At 38.4% G+C, this 17,718-nt stretch overlaps 1 protein-coding gene across 12 annotated transcripts in view; it reads right to left on the bottom strand.

Annotated features, from left to right (window-relative positions):
- Positions 1-832: 832 nt before the first annotated feature.
- Positions 833-17,718, bottom strand: part of unc-13 — an 820,923-nt gene continuing 804,037 nt past the window's right edge. For 9 of the 12 annotated variants that reach the window (XM_071690929.1, XM_071690930.1, XM_071690920.1 and 6 more), the window contains 5 exons: positions 13,325-13,501; positions 11,826-11,918; positions 6,928-7,093; positions 6,625-6,751; positions 833-6,100 (listed from right to left, as the gene is read on the bottom strand). In XM_071690929.1, coding sequence (XP_071547030.1) covers positions 5,939-6,100; positions 6,625-6,751; positions 6,928-7,093; positions 11,826-11,918; positions 13,325-13,501 — 725 coding nt within the window. In that variant the 3' untranslated portion in view covers positions 833-5,938. The remainder of the gene's footprint in view (positions 6,101-6,624; positions 6,752-6,927; positions 7,094-11,825; positions 11,919-13,324; positions 13,502-17,718) is intronic. The other 3 variants (XM_071690927.1, XM_071690928.1, XM_071690932.1) reach the window with 1 other exon arrangement.

Here is a 17,718-nt window from a genome sequence, read left to right as displayed (position 1 = left end):
TAAATCATAAACAGTTGAGCCAATACTGTAATGTCACACAGCTTATGCACCGAAACACCACAGTCCATTTTTCTCAACAGTTCTACTTTATCTTAGATTGATATGGACTGGTGTTTACGTTTGACACCACAACTGACACTCTCATATGCCTTAGAAGCCATAGCTAGGTTTAAATTTAAGTAAAATATGCTAAGAATCTCACAGAATTGCAGTATCACTGCCAAGTGCAGTGTAAAGGATGTAAATAAGCGCACCCTATACACAACGCCATTTGTGGCCGACCAGTAAACTAGTCTGATGGCTGCTGTAATTTCAAGTCCCACATGTAATTTTGTTCTAACTAAAGGAGGTGCCAAACCATCAGTTGCCAGAAATTCGGTGGTGTACCTGTGGTACAAAAAATGAGTTATTTTGACAAACCATCTGTTGCCGGAAATTCGGTGGTGTACCTGTGGTACAAAAAATGAGTTATTTTGAAATAGAATTATTATGAAAAGCAGTATCTTACCCTCCTACATTACATTATTTAGAATAGTGCCTTACCTTCCTGCATTCCACACGGCTCCTTCAGTGCTCGAGAAGCTAGACTTATTCACTAGGTGGGACCATAGGTTACTTGAGGATTGAGTATTGTGTCTTCAATGTGGAAGTTTTATCTTGGGCATACGAGGTCTTGTGGTATAATAAAACATTGCAAAGATGGATGATGTCTAGAATTCAAACAGAAAGACAAGTAGGGTTAACAGTATATAATAGGTAATGTTAACGAGATGGGTTGCATTTAAAATGGAGACAAGAGGAGGCAATTACGTAAGGATAACAATGAAACAGATTTTATTCAAAGGGCCTTTATTTTCAGATAGAGGAATAATATTAACAAAACCAACTACAGGACTACAATTCACTTGGGAATTAATATGATATAATAATATGAATGCCAATAACCATTCACCACTGGGATAGAAGACGAACCTATGAGCTGTACCAACAAAAGGGAGCAACTTAAGAAGGCAAGGATTCATTCACATTTACCAAAAAAACCCAAAACTTTCGTCTTCGATCCCACTCACATTAACAAGAAAATCTGACGAGAATCTTCAGAGGACAGTGTCTATATTGTGATATGAAGTGGAAAATAAACACATCTGATTTGGCCAAGGTACCAGCAGGGATGGGGTAACTGTGCGCTTGGCAGTGCAGTGGAGGACGCTTGAAATGTTATACCCTGGTATATATGAAGAGACGAAAGATTAAAGAGAAAGCATGACTATATTCACAGTAAAGCCTTTTATGTTAACATGCATTATACCCTTTGTATGGTTATCATGACGTAGTACAGTGTTTCTGTTACATATAATTTATTTACTTGATACACTAGTGGTAACATGGCGTACAGGATGAGCTGTTCAGTAATACACAGATACAAGGTTAATATATGGAGTGTTGTTGCAGTGTTGGCACATTTTGTGTGTGTGTTGCAATCAAGGTCCTATTCCTGCGACCTAATTTCCTTTTATCCATGTGTAAGCAGGGTTCCTCTGCTTTATCTAGCCTTCCTTCAGCTTCTTACCTAGTACTTGATTGAACTAGTGTGTATGTTTTGAACTAGTATGTATGTTGTAAAACCTATAAGGGATTACCAGTCATTAGTTGTGATGCATTTGTTAAGCCGAAATCTTTCCATCCCCTAATACTCATATATGCATCTGTTAACCAGGGCTGACAAATGTTTCTCTGGCATTTACCATGTTTGTATGTTGAATGTTGAAAATTTCCCGATATGTTTATAAATCAGTGTCATCCTTTATAGTAAATGTATATACATCATTCAAAAGAAATTACTTCTTATGAGCATGTATTTATGTCTGTAAGTTGATACAAGACACCAGTGTGTGTGTGTGTGTGTGCTTAATTATTTTTTAAATTCCTGCCGCCACTGTTTTTGTGATTACTGTTTCCTTTTTGGGGAGAGAGTTTTACACTTTTGTGTGTGTGTGTGTGTGTGTGTGTGTGTGTGTGTGTGTGTGTGTGTGTGTGTGTGTGTGTGCATGCTATAAAAGTGCCCAACTTTATCCATTCCCTGTAGTGTAATTGTGTATGCATCGTAGAATCTGAATCTGTGCCAACAACCACTTTATGTGTACGTATCACCCACAGCAAAGCACCCACCGGCCTGCACTGCCCTCGCACCCACCCTCACACTTAGGCTGGGTCTACGGTGATTCAACTAAAGCATCATGGACCCCGTGGGACCTGTTATGGGTACAGAAAGGCACACAAGTTGTCAAAAATGGGATTGTGGTTTCCCATAGTTGAAGTCAACAAATGGGCAAGGTACCACCTTGGGGATGAACTAAAGACATACCCACAGAGAGAGAGAGAAAGAGAGAGAGAGAGTGAGAATGCCTGACAGATTTAATAGGTATTGATTTTTATCGCACTCACGATGATAAATGACATATTTACATCAAGATGAGTGTAATGACTCAAAAAGCTTTGAACTGAGACTTCACATATTTCCTGTAGAGCCTCTTTACACATCCTGTAGTGATCACCATGCCATTCATGCTGCAATAGGTTAGTAAGGTGGTATCATAAAAATCTAGAAGAGGCATAAAGAAATCTCAACCCTTACAGCCACCCTGGATATAAAGGCAAGAGTCCCCTGGCCTCTTGGAGTTGGAAACAGCATGCCAACACGTAACAAGATAAGTTAGGATTGGTAATGGAACACACATGGAATGTTATATCATGCACTCCAATCATGATCACCTATTTTCAACAAAAACAAAAACACAAACACAAGGCGTTAAATTTTCTTTCAGATGGGTGCAAAGTTCCTAACATCCCAAGAATGTTCACTGCTATGGAGGAAAAGACTGGATAATGGAGTGGTACAGTAGGAGAGGAATTTATCCTTTCTGGGTATGAAGGACAACTATGTACACTCAAATGGAAGATTCTGTTTATCCTTGCTTGCACAGTCATGCAGTTGCTCTCCTTGTAGCCCTCTAGTGATGCTTCAGTCTGATGTCCTTCCCTCTAGTTAGGTTATCGATGCTACCTATAGTTCTCAGATCACCTTGATTAAACCTATGCTCCCAAACCCCATCTAGTTATTCTGTTCGTCTCTCTCATAGGTCACCCTATTCAATATACGTCCTGTCTCTGTTCATCCTTTTCAGTTAACTCCCCCCATTTTTCTCTTCAATCTATCTTTACTTTCTCGTGCCACTTTGCATCTAAAAACCTTGCTAAGTTTAAGTTTTTTATTGACAAGTACTCCTTGAAGGTTACCTATTACTTCCTTTTTATTTTTTGCCTAAAGTTCTCTTCTTGCATAACCCTCCCTCCTACAGAATTTAATAATGACACTAAGCTTCCTCATCTACATCTTGAGCCAATTCTATTTCACTACAATCCTCCTTATTTTACATATCTCATCATCATATGCTTTACCTGTCCTGACTATTAGATCACTTTTATCCATACATCTCTAATCAATTTCTCCCTACTAAGTTACTTTCCCTTCAAGTTATATCATCTCCCAATTCATAATGCTCTCCTACACCTTTCAGGCCCCTTTTAAAATCCCCCTCTTTTTTCTACACCACTTCCCTTTCTGTAAGATTAAATCTCTGCTCATCATTGCCCCAAATTCCATGAAATTCATATTGTTCAACCCGATTCCACTCACCAGGTCTTTTTTATTAAACATCTTGATTCTTATTAGTCCCTAAAGGTAATACATCCGAATAGAAAACCTGTTTTCACAACCCTGAGGTCACCTACCCCTCTAGTAGCTCCCCTAGTTCTCCCCTCATCCATATACTCCCAAACAACCAACTCTATTATAACTTCTGCACATGTGGTAAGCCAACAAAATACAATATCTGAGCAACTGGCAATATCAGCACTGAGATCACATTAGCATCATATTAACTTACATTTTTTCTTTTTTTTTCACATGAAATATTTGGAAAATCTTATTTTCCAATTGTCATAAAGTAAATTTTACAGAGCTTTGTTTCTTGCATGCCAATATTGAATATATTAACCTAAAGAGTCAAATACTTCTGCACAAATCTGTAAGTGATTTATAACTGAAGAAAAAATCGAGTCTAGCATACTAAGATACTTGTATTATTCATTAATTTTTGTTAGTAATTTAATGTATTTGGTTTCAGTTATTCAATCACAAACAGTACCTATGAATCAAATGACGCATACACTTCTCATATCTTCAACATCTTAATGTAATTCTGTCTAAGGCTCAGTAACCTCTGCTACACTCCATATCTTGTATAAAATATCCATGAATGCTGACAGTCAACCAGTCAGTGCACTGGTTACCTGTCACAGCAAAAGTTCAAACATGCCAATATCTAACAGGTACAATATGTGCCCGTTCATTAAGAAAACATACTGATAGTCCAGACAAAACACATGCATGCTTACATACACACACACACACTCACACTGGTAAACACCAACTAGCAACAAATGTCTTGCCAAAAGCCAAAGTGGACCTTAGTTAGCCTGTTGCTAAAACTTTTTCCTTTTTTGTTGCGAGCAGAACAGTGGGCTTTATTATCAAACCAACTATGGTTTACTCTGGCTAGTTTCAGGACAAATAAATGCACCACGAATAGACTAGTTGAACAATCAACGTCACAGACTGTATCCTCAATCTTTCCCCTGTCCGAAGCAGTGGATCTGAACCAGTTAAAGTAAAAGTTAGGAAAATACATAACAATCACCCAATTATTCATAATTACAGATGAGGACTAACCTAATGGTAAAATGATATGTACAATGGATTGCTTATTGAATCTGAATCCGAGGTCAAAGGCGAAATATGAATGTGCACCTTTTGATAATATGTGCTAAGATCACATAGAAAAATAAGAGTTTGTGCTCACAACTTAAATCATGTGATTAATTCAAATGTCCATTATTTTCTCACTTGTAGAGAAGTAAAGAGTAATGTAGCACAAAATAGTATACTTACTCTATGACCACTTAACAGCAAATGGGAAAGAAACCCTTTAGGTTCAGTCATTTTCTTTCACACCACCACAGAAAATGGGACAGTAACATGGCATATGCCATGTTGAGAATTCAAGCTACTGGGACACTTCCTTCATTACAATATATTACTGTAACTGGTGTATGTGTTGTACAACTTACCAGTATCGTATTATACAGAATGAACACCATCATCTTTAAATAATTCAAAATACTATTTTACAAACTTTAAAACAAGGTTTTGGAAGAGCAGAGAACTTGTATTCCACTGAAATAAGAACACAGCTTCTGTACGGATTTCTATTTTGTAACTCTGCACTTACTTACTATATCTTCTTGACGGTCCACACATGTAGTCCAGGGTAGTCATTCACAGTACTGTATCACAGACATTCCCTCTGATAATTTTGCATGGCTGCAACATACCCAATTCTTTCAGCTTGTTTTTCTTTTGGATATTTCGTATTCAAATATAACATGTAATGCCATCAGCAGATTAGGTTCCAGGTGCTGATGGTTCCATCCTATCAAAATATAGATAAGAGTAGTCTACAGTTTGATGAAATCCCTATATTAACTCGATCATTAATTACCCTGAATGTTCACCAATAAATGTTTGTGCTTATTTTTCATCAATCAGCAGCCATGCATGCAAACTTCACACTGAACAAGTCTCCATGGACGTTAGAGGTCACCTCTGGACTTGGCCACTTGAGGATGAAGGGCCCTCCAATGATCCTGTGATGGGTCTGAGTTTTCATGCATCCTCCTTTACAGGGAGCCACTCACTATAAGAACCGAGGTTCCCTCTCCCATTATTGATGGCTCACAGAACCTGACTGCTGCTATCCATCACTGGATAATGGAGGTTATCTTTTTGCTAGAGCAAAAAGCTCCTTCCTTCATTTATCTACTGGGTGATAGGTGGTTCACCTCTCACTTCAGACTTGAGCTTGACAAACTCTTTTGCAACCTCGTCATTAGTGCGTTGACTCAAAATTCGTAACACAGTCCATCCAGTTTCATCCATGTGACACCGCTTACCCAGAGAAAGCCATGTTGCACAGGAGCCCTAAGAAAAGAACTCTTATATCAGTTATATTTCATGAAATGAGGGATATTTTAACGAGGGATTTTAAATTTGATATATAATTTGTCGTGACAAAGTTGAATAGGATCTGAATGTGATCCTTTGTATGTCTGGGTTATCATCAAATCATAGAGAGATGTCAATGCCTAAATTTTCCTACCTTCTACTACTATCTATTGCTCCTACCATTTTGCCAAAAGGTAAGTCTAGCACATACTGCTTACTGCAAGAAAATCAAGAATTACAAAGAATGAGATAAGAGAGTTAAGTGTTGTCAGGTATATTATGGGCAAAATTTGCCAAGGCAGTGATAGCTCTCTGTATATGGTCGTTAGAGAAGGTGTCTACTTAAGTTAGTTTGGCTTTGTGGCTATGCTGCTTTCCTTCTAAGCAGTATATAGGTTGTGATTTGGCACTTTGCTGTAAGCAGTGAAATAACGGTTATGATTACTATGCAAATGGTAAGTCAAAACTGCTCGTTTATATAAAAGATAAACAAAATTTACCTGGTCAACAATGTCTCTAAGCTGAAGTACAGCAACCCCCACAAGACGGTCATCACGGGCAAAGCAATAGTCTTTCACGCATATGTGCAGCTCAAAGCTCTCTGGGCCTTCCTCACTCCCAATCAAACTGAAAACAGTAAAATTCTGTAATTATTGAATGTGATTGATATTTTACTTATTACTCCATTATCAGTGATACCACAGATAGTAATTGTGTATTACAATATTCCCAAAATATCCCTGTTTCTTTACTTCATGCACTGTTCACCAGTGAGAGCAGTTGGAAGAGCAGTGAAAACTTACAACTGGACACTTTCATTGTACTTTGGTGACCAGCTGTTAGACTTGGATTTTGTAGCAAACTTTCTCTTCTTGTCAGCCAAGTGAGGGCCAATCAGGTTGACCTCGACAAACGGTCTGAACATTCCTCCAGCTGTCGTTGGCCACCGCAGGTCGTTTGCCGCCACAACTGCATATGGGGTAAATACAGAATTAAGACATTGTAAATAATGGATCTACAATGAAATGTACATGAGAGCCTCCTTATTAGCCAATGTTGTGGTACCATAACAATATTTAACTTGCTTTTCTCCTCAGTATCATTATAGCAAAATAAAAAATTAGCCATGGGGATAGGGGTAAAAGAATACTGCCCACGTATTCCCTGCATGTCATAAAAAGCAAGTGAGAGGGGTGGGAGTAGGGGACTGGAAACCCTCTCTGCCTTGTAATGCAATTTCTAAAATTTCTAAAAGATGGAGCCAAGCAAGGAGTCTTCATCTTTCTCAAAGGCACAGGCCAGGGGCATTTGAATATCTGTGGGTGTAAACAGGATGAGAACAGGGGAGATAGAGGTTGTACATTTGTGGAGAGGAATCTGAATGAAACAAAGCTCAAGGGGAAGGGAGATGAATGGTTTGGAAATGTCTTAGGGGTAAAGTTTGGGGTTAATGTGAGGGTGAGAGTTAAGGAATAGGTAGAACTTCTGCTAAAAGAGGAGTTGTGGGATAGTGTGTAAGTGTAAGGATGTAAGCCCCAAAATGATGTAGGTAAAACTGAAATTGGATTATGAGAGGTGGGTGATAATTATTGCTTTTGCTCCTGGAAATGAGAGAAGAAAGAGAAGCGAGTGGTTTGGTAGTATGTGAGAGTCGGTACTTCTGTTGGGAGGGATCAAGTGATGGGTGACATGAATGTGAGAATGGGTAATGTGGCAGTAGAGGGTATAATTAGAGAACATTAGGTCCCTATTGCTGTGAATGAAAATGATGAACAGCTTGTGGAGGTCTGTGCTGAAAAAGAAGTTGTAATTTGGAATACTTTGTTTAAAAAGAGGGAGATACTGAAGTACACATGGGTAAGCATGGGAGATGGTAGGTGAGAGTTATTGGATTAGGTACTAATAAATGTATATAAAAAAAGAGACTCATGGATGTACATGTGCTTAGTGGGATAGATGGTGGGATATCTAACCATGAATTGATGTAGGAAAAGGCAAAAGTTTGTAAAGGCTTTGAGGAAATAATGTGGATAGGAAGAGGGTGGTGAAAGCGAGTTAACTTGGAAAAACCCTTGTGTGGAGAGATACCTGAAAAGACACAGCATAGAATGACAAAAGATTAGAGAAAATGAACCAAAGGGAGTGGGTTAACAATGGAAATTATTTAGAAAAGCAGTGCTTACTTATGTGAGACAAGTGTGGAATCACAAAGTGGAAGTCAACAAGTGAGAAAGGGGAGTGAGTGGTGAGATGAAGTAAAGCTGCTAGTGAAGAGAAAAGAGAGATGGATGAGCATTCTTTGCAGGGAAGAAGTGCAAGTTATTGGGAAATACACAACAGAAAGTGGGAGGAGGTCAACAGAAAGCTGTAGGGGCTGAAAAAGAGGGAAAATTAGAGTTAGAGTGAGCAAATATCAGCAAACCTTGGAGATGATAAAACCTTTTGGAAGGACCTCGATGGGAGTATCTGTGAAGGGAGTAAATAAGTTAGTATCAGGAAGAGATGAGGTGATAAGTTGAAGTGAGATTTGAAGGACTGTTAAATGTGTTTGATGACAGGGAGGCAGATGTGGGGTGTTTTGGAAGTGGAGATATGTGAAGTAAGAGTTGTGGCAAGTGATGTGGAGAACAGACAAAAGGTTGTGAATGCCTTGTGTATAATGAACTTCAGCAAAGCTGTCTATCTCTCTGTACCTCTGATGCCCATTCCCAATGGCAAAAGTCTCTCTACTCATCCCTGTCCTCACATTCCTCCTCGTATAGACTATTCCAGACATTCTTCCACCATTTATCTCCTTCCAGTATTCATTTGTTCTATTTCCTGATGTTATGGGTGGTTATCCTATCACAGCAACTCCTTTAATTGTAATGTCATACAATCTCCCTGTAAACTCCAATTTGTGCATTCTTTCCTCATGCCCAAACTGCCTCAAAATATTATGTTTCACCCATTCTACCACTCTACAATTTATTCACTTTGCATTCCCTGCAATACCACACCACTCATACACCCCTTCATTTCTTTCTTCGTTCCATCTAGTCATACCACATGCTCCTCCCAAATAGCTCATTTCCACAACCTGGATTCTTGACCTATATGATTCATTCCATGTCCATGTTTTGGCTGCATAAGTCAGGGTTGGGAGGACTATGATGTTCCTTGATCCTCTCATCACTTCCAAACTTACACCTCTATCCTTCATTATTCTATCAAGGGACCCAATAACTCTTCTACCCTATACTGCCCCTTCCCTTATCTCTCCTTCCGTATCACGTAACTTACACAAGACAGCTTCTAAATACTTAAATTATCTCGCCTCTTTTAGTCATTCTACCCCAAATCTTTAACACAGTTTAGTATGCTTTTTATAGTATATGGTTTTGCAAAATCTATGCTTTTTACTCTATAATATTTTTTTATTGTTATACTTGATTGGCATTTCCAGCATTAGTGAGGTAGCTCCAGGAAACACATGAAAAAAGACCATCCTCTCGCATACACATATATGCACCTACGTGTACGTAGTACCTTTATGTTCAAGTTTGAATCTTTGCTGTTGGAGGGCATTATGTATTCTATGAAAAGTGTATGTTCATTTGCATTATATTTGTGGATGAAGGCAAGCAAGTATGAATTTGTACATACGTATATATGTACATGTCTGTGTATGTATATGCATGTGTGTGTATGAGCATTTATATATATATATGTTTGTATATAAGAGTGGATGGTCCATTCTTTGTTTCTTGGCGTTACCTCGGTGATACAGGAAAGAGCGACTAAATATATACACATTTGTTTATTATACATAATCGCTGTTTCATGCGTCAGTGAGGTAGCGCCAGGAAACAGATGAAGAATGGCCCATCCACTCATATACACATATACATACATAAATGCCCATATATGCAAATATGAATATATACATATCAACATATACATACATATACAGACATTTTTTTTTTTTCCAAAGGAAGGAACAGAGAAGGGGGCTGGATGAGGATGTTTCCTTAGAGGCCCTGTCCTCTGTTCTTAACGCTACCTCGCTGACGCGGGAAATGGCGAATAGTATGAAAGAAAAAAAAACATATATATACATGTACATATTCATACTTGCTTGCCCTCATCCAATTCCTGACACTACCCCACCCCACAGGAAACAGCACCGCTACCCCGTTCACCAATTTTTCTCCATTCAAACTTACATCCCAATTAACTTGTCCCTCAACCCTACTGAACCTAATTACTTTGCTCTTATTCACATTGACTCAACCTTCTCTTTTCACACAATTTTCCAAATTCAGTCACCAACTCATGCAGTTCCTCACTTGAATCTGACACCAGTGCTTTATTATCGGCAAACAACAACAGACTCACTTCCCAGGCCCTCTCATCCCTAACAGACTGTATACTCGCCCCTCTCTCCAAAATTCTTGCATTTACCTCCCTAACCTCCCCATCCATAAACATGGGAACATTGCACACCCCTGCCGCAGACTGACTTTCACTGGGAAACAATCACTCTCCTCTCTTCCTACTTGTACACATGCCTTGCATCCTTGGTAAAAACTTTTCACTGCTTCTAGCAATCTACATCCCACACCGTATTTAAGACCTTCCACAAAGCACCTCTATCAACCCTATCATATGCTTTCTTCAGATCCATAAATGCTACATACTAATCCATGTGTTTTTCTAAGTATTTCTCACATACATTCTTCAAAGCGAACACCTGATCCACATGTCCTCTACCTCTTCTGAAACCACATTGCTCCTTCCCAATCTGATGCTTTGTTCATGCCTTCACCTTCTCAATCAACACCCTCTCATATAATTTCCCAGGAATAATCAACAAACATATGCTTCTATAGTTTGAACACTCACCTTTATCCCCTTTGCTTTTGTACAATGGCACTATGCATGCATTTTGCCAATCCTCAGAGACCTCACCATGATCCATACACACAATGAATCATCAATCCATCTAACAACACATTCACCCCCTTTCTTAATAAATTCCACTGCAGTACCATCCAAACCTGCTGCCTTGCCAGATTTCATCCACAACAAAGCTTTCAGCACCTCTTCTCTCTTAACCAAACCATTTTTCTTGACCTTCTCACTTCGAACACCACCCTGATCAAAATGCTCTACATCTGCCACTTTTATCATCAGGCAATCAAGAAACCTTCAAAATACTCACTTCATCACTACCCATGCCCCTTCATCAATGTTCCCATTTGTTTTTTGTCTTATGCACTTTATTTACCTCCTTCCAAGACATATTTTTATTCTCCATATTCACTCTATTCCATGCTTGCCTTTTGTCCTATTGCATGTTCAAGCCTTGATCGCTCAGAATCTTTTTTCACCCCATTCTTCCACCTCCAATTTGGTCTCCTACTTCTTGTTCCCTCCACTTCCGACACATCTATCCTCTTTGTCAACCTTTCCTCACTAACAGCAATCAAGTATGAAAAAAATATATAGTGTTAATGAGATGGTCTTCATTAGAGCATTCAGTTCCCCATAACATCTCAGCTTACATTGGGGTTGGGGGTGAGGGGGGGGGGGTGTTCATGGAAAAGGGGGAAACCAATGAGGCAAAAGGTTACAGTTAAAGATGCTTTGAATGTCTGGTGCCTGAACATGGAAAAAGGTGGAGTGTGTTAATATATCTCCTGCAAAAGCTATTACTCACCTTTGACATTGATTCGCTGCTCGCCTGTCCCAGGATGAGTGTAGAGATCCACCTGAACACTGATCTCCCCAACAGTACCTTCTTCAGTAGAACCTGTAGGTGAAAGACCTATGAGAATGTGTGCAGGGGTTTGCATGTAACTTTGGGGATCCATGTAGGTCATTATGTCGTTAAGGGTGCTTTTGGCAATGGTGCAAATATATCTGTCTTTTTTAATCTGATTTTTATGATTATAGAATTGAAGTGTAGCATTAGTATTACATCTGTGCATTGAATAACTGAATGACCTGGTTCGTCACTAAACTGATTTATAAAAAAGAACTCTTAGTTCATGTAGGAGTGTTATTTATACGTATACTGATAAAATGACATTATTGCCAAGTCATGCACGGTAAAGATAAAAAAGTACATTTAATAGGAAAAAGTATTTCTAAGAATTTTAGAAAATATAATATCTAAAATACTGTATACTATGAGAACTATCATAACAGACACCATGCTGATGAATAAAAGGCAAACTACAACATCCATAAGATAAACATATTAGTAAAAATAAGTTGACAGAAAAATGCATTCCAGACCAAAGGCTTTGGCCAAACAATTTTACAACACCCAAGGCAACATCATTATCTGTACTGATAAGTTAAAAACATTAGCTACAGTATTCTTTGGGAAAATGAGACTGACACTTGTTAAAGACAAACCCAAACATAACCAGTGTTAAAGATTTTCTTTGTTGTCACGCTGGGGGCTGTACTAAGGGCCACGTGACATGTTACACTCAAGCTGGGCAATCAAAAATGCAGGTAAGTTACAAAAATCTTGATCTCCCTGGCCTGACAGGTACAGATTGTAAAACTTTAAATGAAAGAGATGTGGCCAATACTAATACAATGGTAGTTTTATTGATGTATTTATTTTCAATATCTGCATTTCCGACTTTTGGCCAGCCATGAGCTGGATGATGTTAAGCTGCAGACGGAACTGTTGAATCACAAGATGCTCTAGTTCATATCATGTTAAATGCTATGGTCCTCGCTAGGTGGAATGATGCCATTCTCTCTAAGGCTGAGTTCGTAAACTCATAACTCCCCAAGTCAGGAACTGCTTGTTCTTACTCCTGGGCCCCATGCACTTGGAAAGATCAGGAGCCCTGGAATAAGTAAAGCAGTCTATAGAAGTGATCTTACGGTGTGTTGTCTTGTTCAGTGCTTGTAATATCACTGGCAATATTGACAGGAGAGTAATTTCTAGACATGAAAACTCACAATGAATTACTGCTGTGGATTCTCACAATCACAGTTGCCATGTCACATTTACGAACCCATCAAAAACTAAATTTTATATATATATATATATATATATATATATATATATATATATATATATATATATATATATATATATATATATATATGTTTTCTTTCTAGGAAGACGCTACTCGCTAGAAGAGAGGAGACGAGGCTTGATTGTGCATACTCCTGACCCCTCATCTTTACCTCGCTTATCGCTCATACTCAGTTTCTTTCGGATTTTCTTTGCCTTAACTGGATCATCAGTATCGTCCTCTGCCTCAGGTTCATCTTCTTCTTCTTCTTCTTCTTCTTCATCTGTCGGAACTTGTTCCTTTTTCTTTTTCTTGGTCTTACCAGGAAACTTACTCTCGTTTGCAGGAACTTAATGGGAGAAGGGAGCAGTCATGTAATGCAGCCAGACTCAGGTCTAATGGTATATCTCTGGCTCTGGCATTGGTGGCTTTAGTGTACATCTTATAAGATTCTTGATTTTCAGTTTACAGTAACTTTGCACTACAGTATTAAGAGAGAGTCATAAGATTATCCTTTAAGATTGTAGCAACTATCGTTTATTGGTTGAGATGTAGAAGAAATAATATTCATTAATTTATTGGTCTATATATTTATAGATTATTTAAAAATATGCTTGATGGACATAAAGCTCAAAAACCATTTCAAAAAGTATGGTCTAGAAAAATTTGTCCGATTCATTGACATAACAAGCATTGAACTACTAAACACTGTTTATTAGCATTAAAGTGTTGAAGTAATAAAACAGCTATTCATTCTTACAATGCAGAACTCATGAGGATATCCTATTTTTAATGTTCAAGAGGTAGAAATAATGTAATTTTAATATTCCAGATTTATGCACAAGTGATTGAAATAATATCACAGCACCACATTAATTTGGGAAATACTTAAAATAACAATGAGAAAATGTTTGGTATCACCAAATAATCAAAAATCTTTTGAAATGTTATAAAACAAATTTTCACATCCTATAGCAGCGAGCTGTAAATGGTCTTTGATAGACTGCATAAAAATGTCCTACACTATATAGACGTCTGTAAATTAATGAAGTAATTTTTATGAGCCCATGATGAATCTGAAAAATATCTTTGGCTCTCTACAGTCAAAAACTGGGAACAAATCAGAGATGTAATCATGAAAATGTGAAAAATCTCAGCATTTCAGACCTACATGACAAAATGCCTCAAAACTGAGAAGGAACTATTGCTACACATTTACATATGTTTTAAAGTACACGTTTATTGATAAAATTCAATAGTAATTCAGAATATGCAGAAAATTATTTATGCACCAACAGATGAAGAACGCGATACAGTGTACATATAAGATTTCAATATTCTTTTAAGCCAAAGAGTGTAGACTAAAACCACCATTTTTATACTATGTCACATCACAAGCGAACCTGAGCCTTATTGTTGATGTTCCTGAGGTTCATTTCACAACATTTATGATCAAACATTAAGAATTAAATAAAATGGAAGGTAAACTGCCAATGACCCATGTCTAAAATTTTGAGAAGACAACTATGAATCCAAATTAAGTATATGATATATATATTCTCAGTGAATGTAGGTTTGCAGCAGGGGTGTATGATGTCTCCATGGTTGTTTAATTTGTTTATGGATGGGGTTGTTAGGGAGGTGAATGCAAGAGTTTTGGAAAGAGGGGCAAGTATGAAGTCTGTTGTGGATGAGAGAGCTTGGGAAGTGAGTCAGTTGTTGTTCGCTGATGATACAGCGCTGGTGGCTGATTCATGTGAGAAACTGCAGAAGCTGGTGACTGAGTTTGGTAAAGTGTGTGAAAGAAGATAGTTAAGAGTAAATGTGAATAAGAGCAAGGTTATTAGGTACAGTAGGGTTGAGGGTCAAGTCAATTGGGAGGTAAGTTTGAATGGAGAAAAACTGGAGGAAGTAAAGTGTTTTAGATATCTGGGAGTGGATCTGGCAGCGGATGGAACCATGGAAGCGGAAGTGGATCATAGGGTGGGGGAGGGGGCGAAAATCCTGGGAGCCTTGAAGAATGTGTGGAAGTCGAGAACATTATCTCGGAAAGCAAAAATGGGTATGTTTGAAGGAATAGTGGTTCCAACAATGTTGTATGGTTGCGAGGCGTGGGCTATGGATAGAGTTGTGCGCAGGAGGGTGGATGTGCTGGAAATGAGAAGTTTGAGGACAATGTGTGGTGTGAGGTGGTTTGATCGAGTAAGTAATGCAAGGGTAAGAGAGATGTGTGGAAATAAAAAGAGTGTGGTTGAGAGAGCAGAAGAGGGTGTTTTGAAATGGTTTGGGCACATGGAGAGAATGAGTGAGGAAAGATTGACCAAGAGGATATATGTGTCGGAGGTGGAGGGAACGAGGAGAAGTGGGAGACCAAATTGGAGGTGGAAAGAAGGAGTGAAAAAGATTTTGTGTGATCGGGGCCTGAACATGCAGGAGGGTGAAAAGAGGGCAAGGAATAGAGTGAATTGGATCGATGTGGTATACCTGGGTTGACGTGCTGTCAGTGGATTGAATCAGGGCATGTGAAGCGTCTGGGGTAAACCATGGAAAGCTGTGTAGGTATGTATATTTGCGTTTGTGGACGTGTATGTATATACATGTGTATGGGGGTGGGTTGGGCCATTTCTTTCGTCTGTTTTCTTGCGCTACCTCGCAAACGCGGGAAACAGCGACAAAGCAAAAAAAAAAAAAAAAAAAAATATATATATATATATATATATATATATATATATATATAAATATATATATATATATATATATATATATATATATATATATATATATATATATATATATATATATATGAGAGAGAGAGAGATAGGGGATAGGGGAGAAAGAATACTTCCCACATATTCCCTGCGTGTCGTAGAAGGCGACTAAAGGGGGAGGGAGCGGGGGGCTGGAAATCCTCCCCTCTCGTTTTTTTTTGATTTTCCAAAAGAAGGAAGAGAGAATGAGGCCAGGTGAGGACATTCCCTCAGAGGCCCAGTCCTCTGTTCTTAACGCTACCTTGCTAACGCGGGAAATGGCGAATAGTATGAAAGAAAAGATATATATATATATATATATATATTTTTTTTTTTTTTTTTTTTTTTCCAAAAGAAGGAACAGAGAAGAGGTCCAGGTGAGGATATTCCCTCAAAGGCCCAGTCCTCTGTTCTTAACGCTACCTCGCTATCGCGGGAAATAGCGAATAGTATGAAAAAAAAAAAAAAAAAAAAAAAAAAAAATATATATATATATATATATATATATATATATATTATACATTCATTTATCCCTGGGGATAGGGGAGAAAGAATACTTCCCACGTATTCCCTGCGTGTCGTAGAAGGCGACTAAAAGGGGAGGGAGCGGGGGGCTGGAAATCCTCCCCTCTCATTATTTTTTTTTTCATTTTTCAAAAGAAGGAACAGTGAAGGGGGCCAGGTGAGGATATCCCCTCAAAGGCCCAGTTCTCTGTTCTTAATGCTACCTCGCTAATGCGGGAAATGGCGAATAGTTTGAAAAAAAAAAAAAGAAATATATATGTTTACAAAACATGTTTACCAAATGGCATCCTAGCTTCGTCTCTTCGATGTATATCAACTGACTGTTATATTTCTCTCGTGTCTCCCCTGATGATGTGATTATTACACGAAAGTGCACTTGGGAACTTTTCGTGTTTCATTTTCCCCGTGGACTCATGGGAATATCCTGATCACGCGCAAAATTGTGATCCTTTCCAACATATATATATATATATATATATATATATATATATATATATATATATATATATATATATATATATATATATATATATATATATATATATATATATATATTCTTTCTCCCCTATCCCCAGGGATAATAAAAAGAGTGTGGTTGGGAGAGAAGAGGGCATCTTGAAATGGTTTGGTCACATGGAGAGAATGTGAGGAACGACTGACAAAGAGGATATATATGTGTCAGAGGTAGAGGGAATGAGAAGCAGGAGACCAAATTGGAGGTGGAAGGATGGAGTTTAAGAGATTTTAGTGATTGGGGCATGAACATACAGGAGGGTGAAAGGCATGCAAGGAATAGAGTGAATTGGAACGATGTGGTATACCAGCGTTGACGTGCTGTCAGTGGAATGAACTAGGGCATGTGAAGCATCTGGGGTAAACCATGGAAAGTTTTGTGGGGCTTGGATGTGGAAAGGGAGTTGTGGTTTTGGTGCATTATACATGACAGCTAGAGACTGAGTGTGAACGAATGTGGCCTTTTTTGTCTTTTCCTACCACTACCTCGTGTGCATGGGGGGATGGGGGATGCTATTTCATGTGTGGAGGGGTGGTAACAGGAATGGATGAAGGCAGCATGTCAACCCCAGTATATCACATCGTTCCAATTCACTCTATTCTTTGCACGCCTTTCACTCCATCCTTCCACACACACACAAAAACTCAAAGAATTGGGGGAAATAAAGGAGAAGGTGGAAGAATGGAGTGAAAAATGCTTTGAGTTTGGGAGTGTATGTGAAAGGAGAAATTCAAGAGTGTGTGAACATAAGCAAGTTATGAGGTTTAGCAGTGCAGAGGT

The sequence above is a fragment of the Panulirus ornatus genome, chromosome 49 (genome assembly GCF_036320965.1).
Source record: "Panulirus ornatus isolate Po-2019 chromosome 49, ASM3632096v1, whole genome shotgun sequence".
Taxonomy (NCBI): domain Eukaryota; kingdom Metazoa; phylum Arthropoda; class Malacostraca; order Decapoda; family Palinuridae; genus Panulirus; species Panulirus ornatus.
This window is presented reverse-complemented; position numbering and strand designations above follow the sequence as displayed.